This window comes from Stegastes partitus, unplaced genomic scaffold, assembly GCF_000690725.1.
Source record: "Stegastes partitus isolate 25-593 unplaced genomic scaffold, Stegastes_partitus-1.0.2 Scaffold1150, whole genome shotgun sequence".
In the NCBI taxonomy this organism is placed as follows: Eukaryota; Metazoa; Chordata; class Actinopteri; family Pomacentridae; genus Stegastes; species Stegastes partitus.
The window spans coordinates 146,425-155,856 of record NW_007578881.1 but is presented as its reverse complement, the minus strand read 5'-3'; the positions used below and the strand labels follow the sequence as shown (position 1 = coordinate 155,856).

The following is a 9,432-nucleotide window of genomic DNA, read 5'->3' as shown; positions in this document are numbered from 1 at the left end:
TGTGTGTGTGTGTGTTGGAGAGGGAGGGGGTTAAATTAGCCATCTGGTGCCCCCTGGTGTACATGAATCGTACTACAATGTTGCTCTCTGCACGAGTGGTTAAAGGAGTCTCCAGGCATAATTGATTGATTCACTAAAAATCTAAATCCTTGAGGCTAACAGGGGAGACCTGTATCAAGCGTGATGCCAAGATTAGATTACTGTGAATTTGCTGCGGCTCATGACAGGAGACGTCATGTGATGGCCGCTGCACCAGAGCTTGTTGGACGTGTTGAGTGGAGTTCCTCTTTCCTCGTCACTTAAGACCTGAACCGCATCAGTTTGTGTACAAGCCTCTTTTTGTTTCAGCGTCTCCGCTCCTTTTGATTCTCCCATTAATACGGGAAAGAAATCAAACCTGAATCTTTGGTCTCAAGTGAAATTTGTTTGGCAGTTGAGCCACTCAGACCAGTTCACTGCATGACTCCTGTCTAAAAGCCTTCCTGTGCTGTTAAATCATACCCACTCAGTGGCAATCAAGAGATTTCACAGAGACTGATGTGTCTTTTATTGTCTTCAGGGCAATGGAGAAGCTGAATGGATCTATGATGGAGAACTATGCCTTGAAAGTGTCCTATATCCCAGATGAGACGGCTGCACCGGAGGGTCCTTCGGTGGGGGGCAGGAGAGGCTTCAACACCCGCGGACCGCCTCGCTCCGGCTCTCCAAGTCTGGGTGCTCGGCCCAAAACGCAGTCAGAGGTCCCGCTCCGCTTGCTGGTCCCAACGCAGTTTGTAGGAGCCATCATTGGCAAGGAAGGCGCCACTATCCGCAACATCACCAAACAGACCCACTCAAAGTACGTACACGGAGGTCAGGAATTAAACTGCGCATTGCAAGTGAATGACTCCCTTCCTGGGGTGCACTCTTGACCCGTGCTTAAGGTGGGCTGATGTGAGCTTCTTCTCTACGCCAGGATTGACATCCATAGGAAAGAAAACGCAGGTGCAGCAGAGAAGCCCATCACAATTCACTCCACGCCTGAAGGCTGTTCGAACGCTTGCAGAACCATCATGGAGATCATGCAGAAGGAAGCTCTTGACACAAAGTTGTGAGTTTTCTTTTTGTTACCAAGAGTAAATCAAACCTAAGTTAATTCTTGGAGTGAAGTTATGAAAGTAAACTTGTTAAACATGCATTTTGCCCAATAGTTTATCACAATTCGTACAGTGAAGGTGAATCACGCGTGCTGTGATGTACAGTTATTTACTTTATAATTTGCAGAAATGTGTGACTGACGATAAAGACTGATGACTTCATAGTTGTATCTGTAAAAGCTTAGACCAAAAAATAACTTTAAACAGCTTGTACGCGGAATACAAACTCTTTTGTGTGGCACACTGAAGCTGCAGTCAGCCTCTTCAGAAAGGCTTATCGGCTCACACTTTCAAACAATATTCCATCTCTTCCCCCCTCACATGATCTTTGGCTTTTTGCTCCACCTTCCAGTGTAGCCATTTAGACAAATACGAGCAGGTCATGTCTATAAACTGATTAGTATTTGCTCAGGCCTTTAACGTCCTCTCTGTCTCATGCAGCACCGAGGAGATCCCACTGAAGATCCTTGCACACAACAACTTTGTAGGAAGATTAATAGGGAAAGAAGGACGCAACTTGAAGAAAATTGAGGTGGACACGGGGACCAAGATCACAATCTCACCGTGAGCCTGTTTGACACCTTCTTGTTGACACTGTTTGTAGCAGGCAATTCAGAAAGGTGCCAGAGTGTACGGCATACATTTTTAATGCTGTAGTAGTATTTGCTGCGATGTCGATTCGTGCTCTATATAAGGAACGCTGCTCTGCTGGCCCCTGCTCACCCGCCTCATTGTTCTGTCCAGTCTCCAGGACCTGACCATGTACAACCCAGAGCGGACCGTCACAGTGAAGGGCACCCTCGATGCGTGCGCAAAAGCCGAAGAGGAAATGATGAAGAAGCTCCGGGAATCGTATGACAGCGACATGGCTGCTATGAACGTAAGCTTCTTCAGCACTAACTTAGCAAAGGAACAAAAAGAAATAAAAGCATTCCTGGGAAATTTTATGTGATGATGGAAAGTACTGCTGCTTTAAAAATGACATGGACAGCTTGTTACTGATAGAAAAATGCTAATCCAGACGACCAGAAAACAGTTTTTAGGAAGGAAATCAGTTATTGGTGTTTACATCCACAGCAGTGATCTGGGAACACAGCTGCCATGATAACACTGTGATATCCTGAATTGTCATGTAAAACCTCACATTTAAAAAAAAAAACACAACAACAAAAAAAACAACAAAACCTGTGATAGTGGGTTTTTTTTTGCAGGAAAATCCTGTTTAAACAGGTTTGTTTCAGTCTGAAGGAAAGATTTCAGTTTTTCTAGGAAATTCGAATATCGGGGAATGACTGTAAAACAAGAATATTTAGATTAATATTCAGCGTCAGTTCCTCCTCAGCTTACAGGTAATGTGAAAGCTGCATCTGGAAAATAACAGTGGGCATGTTGTTTACAAGATGGACAATGAATCAAATGTACTCAGAATCAGGAAGGAGGCTTCCATTGTGATATTCTGAGTCTTTGTAAACATCCCTGCTGAACTCGAGCTGCTGTTACTCTGAGATTATCCGTGATGTTCAGTTCAGAAAATTGAAAACTTTGCAATTTTGTATTGTTCACATGCTAAAGGAATGACTTTTAATGAGTTAGCGGCGTTGGAGAGCAAGCGTACAAATTGATGCAAATCGTGTTGATAGAAATGTTCTCATTTCTCTCCAGCTCCAGTCCAACCTGATTCCAGGCTTGAACCTGAACGCTTTGGGCCTGTTCCCCAGCGGAGCACCAGGCATGGGTCCCTCCATGTCCAGCCTCCCGCCTCCTGGAGCCCACGGCGGATGCTCGTCATTCGGAGTAAGTGACGGCCTCCGTTGCATCCTGCTTGCCCCATACACGACGTTAGACAAACCCAGGACTGGCTGTGTTTTTATTTTTTGACTTGATATGCTGCATCTCTGGGGCAGGCTCGTGAAAACTGATTCAGACAAAAGCACAGATTCAGTCTTTAGCTGCTCAGTTTCATGTTTCTTTTTCCCCTTTAGTGCAGCCCTTATGGGGGTGAGGGGCCATTTTGGGCTTCTGTGCTGTCGGCGAGCAGCCAGCCCCTCGCTGTAAGTCACCCATCCCAAAGTGCTTTGCACGGCTTGTGGCTGCTCGCTGCGGGATTAGGGGCGTAGGGTTTGCTCCATCCAAGTTCTCCTCCAGCTGCCCACTGCTCTTTGACATTTAGTCAGGCCCCGATGTGCCTGCAGTTCACCAGGTGGATGCAGAGACACAAGTCCTGAAGGGCGATCTTTTTTTGTTTGTTTGTTTCACCAGATGATTTAGCGTCACTTCAGCCCAATACAAAGTTTTGCAGTTGTTTAGGAAGGCGGACATTGGAACAGCGAGTACAACATCCTCGGTACCAAAAGCCCTTCCCCAGATTTTGTAGGCTGCCAAAGCAGGTTGTTAGTGTGCCCTCAGCTGACATATTGACTGGAAAATTGGGTTCAATCCAAAATCAACAAGCGCTACCTGTTGTTCCGTTTTTGACGAGGCAGCACACTCCCCCTCAAGTCAACCACACTCACTAAGAACAAGTGATGTGTTCTAGCAGTTTGCAATTAAGGCATCTGTAAATAATCACGTTTATATGACACTCTCCCTTTATGGGGATTAATGGCGAAACATGGAGCTTCGTATCTGTGAACCACTGTCCACCAGATGGGTTTTTATTTGGAGTTTAATAGGTTACTGCTAAACTGTTGCATGTGACAAACTAATGTTGTGGCATTTGACAACAGAATGGGACTGAGAATGTTTTACAACCATTCTGATGTGGGCAGCGTAAACCGAACCAGGACTGGTTTGGGGAACCGGCTGTTTGCTCTTCATCAGAATTGAGTAACAACCCAGCATTGTTTAAAAAAAAAAAAACCTCCCACTGGATATTATAACGGCGTATCTGCGCGGACAGATATGCCACCTGACAAACTGCTGTTCTCAAGAGGACGGCGAAAGCTCCGGTGTCACTTTAAGAATTTATCAGCTTTTGCTCGATCCACCGTCTGCATTTTTGCGCATTGGTTTTGCTGTTGTCGAGCAAATGGTTCCGCCGTTACTGTCTGTGTGATCGTCTCCCGGTCACAGCGGTACTAAGGTGTTTATACCCAGCAGGGACACCCCGAGTCGGAGACGGTTCACCTGTTCATTCCTGCACTTGCGGTGGGAGCCATCATTGGAAAACAGGGTCAACACATCAAACAGCTGTCACACTTTGCCGGAGCCTCAATCAAGGTGAGTGACGGACAGGCGGTGGAATTCTGAATCTCAATGATAACGTGTCGACGCCAGCTGTCTTCCTCTTGTCACTTGATGGATAGGAGTTGGAAGCGTAAGTGAGGGTTGCCGTTTTTTAATGCTGTGCGTCTGCCCTCCTTCAGATTGCACCTGCGGAAGGAATGGATGCCAAGCAGAGGATGGTCATCATCATTGGACCACCGGAGGCTCAGTTTAAGGTGTTGTGCTTTTATTTGGCTGTGAGGGTACAAGAGACGCTGGGCGGTAGAAATAAAAGACTGAAGTCGCATTGTTAAATTTAATGGCAGCAGCTGCTTACAAGGACTTGGATTTATTAAGTCATGCTATTTTGTTTCATATCTGGTGTTTATTTGGCTGTTAGAGGATTGTTACAGTCGGCAAAGGAATACGTTTTGCCTCCACTTTATGTTTAAAAAAAGAAAAAAATAACGGTTCCGTTTCCTAAATGCAGCCTGAGTAATCTGTACTTGAACCTGTCTGGCTGCAGGCTCAGTGTCGTATCTTTGGCAAGCTGAAGGAAGAGAATTTCTTTGGACCCAAAGAAGAGGTGAAGCTGGAGGCTCACATCAAGGTTCCCTCCTGTGCTGCTGGACGAGTCATTGGGAAGGGTGGAAAAACGGTAAACAAGGACACTGACTCATAAATCACTGCACTAGTTGCACAAATTCAAGCCAGAATTTTGCGTATTCCAACAAATGAAGATTTAGGCTTCAAATAGCGGTGGCGTTATTCACGTCTTTACACCTGTTTGTTTTCATGTCTTTATTGCTGCTGCAGGTAAACGAACTGCAGAACTTGACCTGTGCAGAAGTGGTGGTGCCCCGGGACCAGACGCCTGATGAGAATGATCAGGTTATAGTCAAGATCAGTGGACACTTCTTTGCATGCCAGGTGGGTCATGGAAAGAAAAAAAACAAAAAACAGTATCTGAGTAAGACAGAAAGCACTGGATTTGACTTCCTACAGGCACAGAATGAATGCATTGTTGCTTCTCAGTCTCTGTTTAACAGAATAAATGGCCATATAGTAAGATCCTATACCAACTATACTTGGTCTTTCTGTGCATATTTGGCCATAGCCAAAATCAACCTATAGATATTCAGCTATTTAAATGTACTGCTGTGTCCTCTGGACCCAAAAACCTGCCAGCAAGTCTGAAAGATATGTTCTCATTAAAAAAAAAAAAAGTCAAAATGATCCATTTAACTGAGCCAGAAGCTGTGAAAATGAAAAGATTTGTCGTATTGTCACCTTTCCGGTGGTTCTTGAACTACTCATGTCATGCTTGTTTATCAGAGAACTAAACCAAAGTCTAAACTTCAGATTGTTCCATCAAAATCACTTGTCTCATTTTAAAAATTGGCAAAAATAAAGTTTACACCAGACTCTATAACAAAAACGACCCCAAAAATTAGCTGCTCTGTGGAGCCAGTATCAGTTGAACTGCAGGATGTGTATTCACAGCACATAAGTGACAAGTAGAAGAACAACAAAAAAATCATGTAGTAAAAAGTCTGTGTAGAGCCAGAATTTTTAACACCTGTGGGCACTTTAAAAAAAAATGTTATACCAGATTTTTGTCCCCATTTTTTTTTTGTGTGTGTAAAATATCAAAGTTCACCTTTCAGTTTTTCAGACTGACATACTGCACAGAAGATGTTTCTGAGTTGTCTCTACTTCTAGCCATGGTTGTGCTGTTTCGCTGGAGGTGTAGAACTTTATGTTGGGAAAAAATGAGTGGAGCAAAACCACCCAGAAACTGAGTGTTCATTCAGAGGTCTTGTGTAGCATGTCGGCTGTTATCCCCTGCCTGGGGGAGAAGAACAGTGACCGACCATAAAGGGTAACTTTCTTGTGCACAGGACAATCACACTCATGTGGCTTTGTTCATATTACAATTGGGCTGCTTATATTCTCACATTGCCCCGCTTATCAAGTATAGAAAAACTCGCGGGGCAATTTTTCTAGACTCTACTTGCTGCTTATGGATAGGTCTGTAGCACCGCGTCCGTGACTATTTCCGAGCACATTAGGCACGAGAGTTTGGCTGCTGTGTTTAGGCTGCTTCGATGGAAAGCAGGTACAAATCAAAGCACCTCTATAGTCCAGCAGTGACTACATCAATTACAAATCTGTTAATTATAAAGCTGTGGATGGCCAAGAATCTCCTCAGTCTCTCGTACCAATGATTTGTTTAAAGCACCCTTGTGGATGTCAAAAGTGTGACTTGGCCTTAAGGCATTACTAGAAGATACCACGGCATCCTCTCAATTTAGTAACTTTATTCTCTGGTTTGTTGTAAACATGTTCTCCTCGTGTCCTCCAGCTGGCCCAGAGAAAGATTCAGGAGATCCTGGCCCAGGTGAGGAGGCAGCAGCAGCCGAAGCCCGCACCCGGAGCCCAACCTCCACTGCCCCGCAGGAAGTAAAGAGCCAGCGGACCTGGAGGAATGGTGACTGAATCTGCCAGAAGACTCGACAGAAGGACAGATGCAGCAGAGTCCAGGGGGAGAATAAGACAGAGGGTCCTAACGCTCATCTCAGGGGTTAAAGGTTATCAGAACTCAACCAAACATCCACCCCTCCTTACTTGAAGGACTTTCAAGTTGTGGCTAATTAGAGACCCTGCGCCTCTAAAGCTCCACCCTCTCTGCATCTCTGTGAGAATGTACTTCTGAGGGCTCCCACCAACGTCACCTGCCCTCACATGTACACACCCCTCGACCGCTCTCCTCCCCCCACGGGTGTGTGAAAATTTTTATAGATTTTTTTTTTTTTCTCTCTCTCTCCCTGTTTTTGTTCTCTTTCTACACTAGAAACACAAAGAAGACATAAGGATCCCCCTCCTATCACCTCCTTGGTGTGGTACTTCAAACATGACAAGATGTTTTTGGTTGACTTCAGATTTAGTTAACACCTGTTTTTTCTTTTTTAGTGTTTAATTGGTTGATGAAGCTTTCTCATGAGTTTTCTGTGGAAAAGAAAAGGCATTGCTATCGAGGTCCTGGTCGGATCAACAGAGAGGTTTATTTGGGGGGAGGGTTGGCTCAGATTGGGTGGGCCGTGATTAGGGAAAGATTCTTGTTTTAGGACAGGACCCCTGAAAGGGTGGATTATATTGGGCGTCCTGCCCTTGTAATGATAGTGGCATTTTATAAATTCGGATGCATTTTATAGATAGACCTATATACATAGATGAATATATATATTTAGAGGTGAGGGCAGCGCCATGACTGACACTTAGGGAAATGGTGCCGAACTGCTGCTGCCCAGGAAAACCAATTTAATATGCATTTTACTTAACTACCTCAGGATCAAGTACCTCAGAAGAGAAAAGAAAAATGATTATATATATATAAATATATATATATATATAAATATATATGGAAAAAAATGTTCCTTTCTTTTTTATTTTGCTTTTGTGGTATTTTGTATACTTTATAAAGCTGATAGTCTTTGAACATTTTTATTTTTTTAAGAAAATTTAAAATTTGGTCAGCTGCCAACTGACCTTGCCTTCAACTCTGGTGCTTTAGGTGGCATTGTACATGTGTATGTGTGACTTAAGATGACCCTGTACATAAAGTCTATTTGTACATAGCAGCCCCGGAGCACGAGTTGGCGCCCCCTCAGCTGGCGGCTGACAGGAGTATCGAGAGAAAATCGCCTCAGTTTTTCCCCTGAGGGTCCACCATCTTCTGGGAAAAAAAAAAAAAAAAGTACTAAACAACTAAGACATGCAAATAATGCCAACCGTACATAATCGCAGCAATGCCATTTAGTTTTGGGATTGACATTGTTATTGGTAATGGTACTTTAATTTGTCAAAATTTCCTTTTCGCCTTCCTGCGAGGGCTGTGGTCAGGGTGCTGTAGGGGCAACCTGTAATGGGTCCTCCCTGTAGCTGTCCTCGAGTCAGCAGAGCATCTGTTTTTGGTCTGTTCTGTTCCCAGGCCATCTGCCACCTTCTTGATGATAGTGTCTTAGCAAGGTCCAAGCCCAACTAGGTTTATTTTCATAGAGCAAGCTTTGTCAGTTCGGAGTGGCCCTTGTAGCCAGGCCATTAAGTCGATGTTAACGTCATTCACTGCATGGTGAGGGTAGGGGGAGTCACACTGATAGATGCATATATCTTTTTTTTTTTTTTTTTTTTTGCGCTTTAGGAAAATGATTTAAAAAAAGAAAAAAGGACATTCTCTGTAACCCACAAATGTACTTGATGTTTCATTTTGTTGTTCATACAGGGAAAACAAGCCAGATGAAGGCACACATAAAATACTGAATGAACCCTGACTGAAAAAAAAAAAAAAAAGAGATGAAGAAGAAGAAAGGAATCCAAAACTTAAAAGTATACGATTTATTTCATTTGTTTCCATGCCGAATGTAAATATGTTGATTGTGGTAAAAGTGCTCGAGTGTATCCATGCTTCCTCAGTAGAACGCCGTCTACCTCAGCTGAGGGGGTGGGGGGGGTGGTTGTGGCACTAGGCACCCCCACCTGCCCCCACTGAGCGCCAGCGCGCACTGATACCTCAGTCCTCCCCTTCCTCCTCCTCCTCCTCCTCCTCCCCCCAAATTTCTTTCTTACCTGGGCGCGCCTTTCCAACACCGCGCTTAACTGAGGGGCACAAGTGATACTTAAAATTCTCCCCGACATTTCCCCTATTTCCCCCCCTCCACCGCTTCCTCCTTCCCTCCCTCCCCCCTCCTCCAGTTTGTTTTGATCTACCTCTTTAGACACGTATTTGAAGTAGAGGCATTCTTCTATTTGTTAGAATTTACCCTCCCTTTTTCGCCTCCTTCCTTCCCCATCCCCCCTCAATGCTTCCCCCCCGAGTTAAGAATCGAAAAAAAAAAAATCATGAACTCTTTAGAATCGAGAGAATAATCGAAAGTGATCAAAAAAAAAAAGTAATTTCTTTTTGCCAGTGTTTATATATACTCCTTTTTGGCTTAATTGAAACCTTCAAACAATGGTTATTTCTTTCTGCTTTCTATTTTTGGTGGTGTGGCTTACATGTATTTGAACTTTTTGCTTGGGTTTTTTTTTTTTT

At 44.1% G+C, this 9,432-nt stretch overlaps 1 protein-coding gene across 7 annotated transcripts in view; it reads left to right on the top strand.

Moving 5' to 3' along the window:
• The window catches only part of igf2bp3 (insulin-like growth factor 2 mRNA binding protein 3), an 18,568-nt gene extending 11,753 nt beyond the window's left edge, over positions 1-6,815 (top strand). Inside the window, exons 5-15 of one of the 7 annotated variants that reach the window (XM_008296754.1) lie at positions 523-838; positions 956-1,090; positions 1,578-1,700; positions 1,881-2,016; positions 2,799-2,893; positions 3,491-3,506; positions 4,236-4,355; positions 4,502-4,576; positions 4,867-4,998; positions 5,157-5,270; positions 6,706-6,815. In XM_008296754.1, coding sequence (XP_008294976.1) covers positions 523-838; positions 956-1,090; positions 1,578-1,700; positions 1,881-2,016; positions 2,799-2,893; positions 3,491-3,506; positions 4,236-4,355; positions 4,502-4,576; positions 4,867-4,998; positions 5,157-5,270; positions 6,706-6,807 — 1,364 coding nt within the window. In that variant the 3' untranslated portion in view covers positions 6,808-6,815. Of the gene's footprint in view, positions 1-522; positions 839-955; positions 1,091-1,577; positions 1,701-1,880; positions 2,017-2,798; positions 2,935-3,118; positions 3,188-3,207; positions 3,214-3,490; positions 3,507-4,218; positions 4,356-4,501; positions 4,577-4,866; positions 4,999-5,156; positions 5,271-6,705 lie in introns of all 7 variants that reach the window. The other 6 variants (XM_008296753.1, XM_008296748.1, XM_008296752.1 and 3 more) reach the window with 6 other exon arrangements.
• Positions 6,816-9,432: the final 2,617 nt, after the last annotated feature.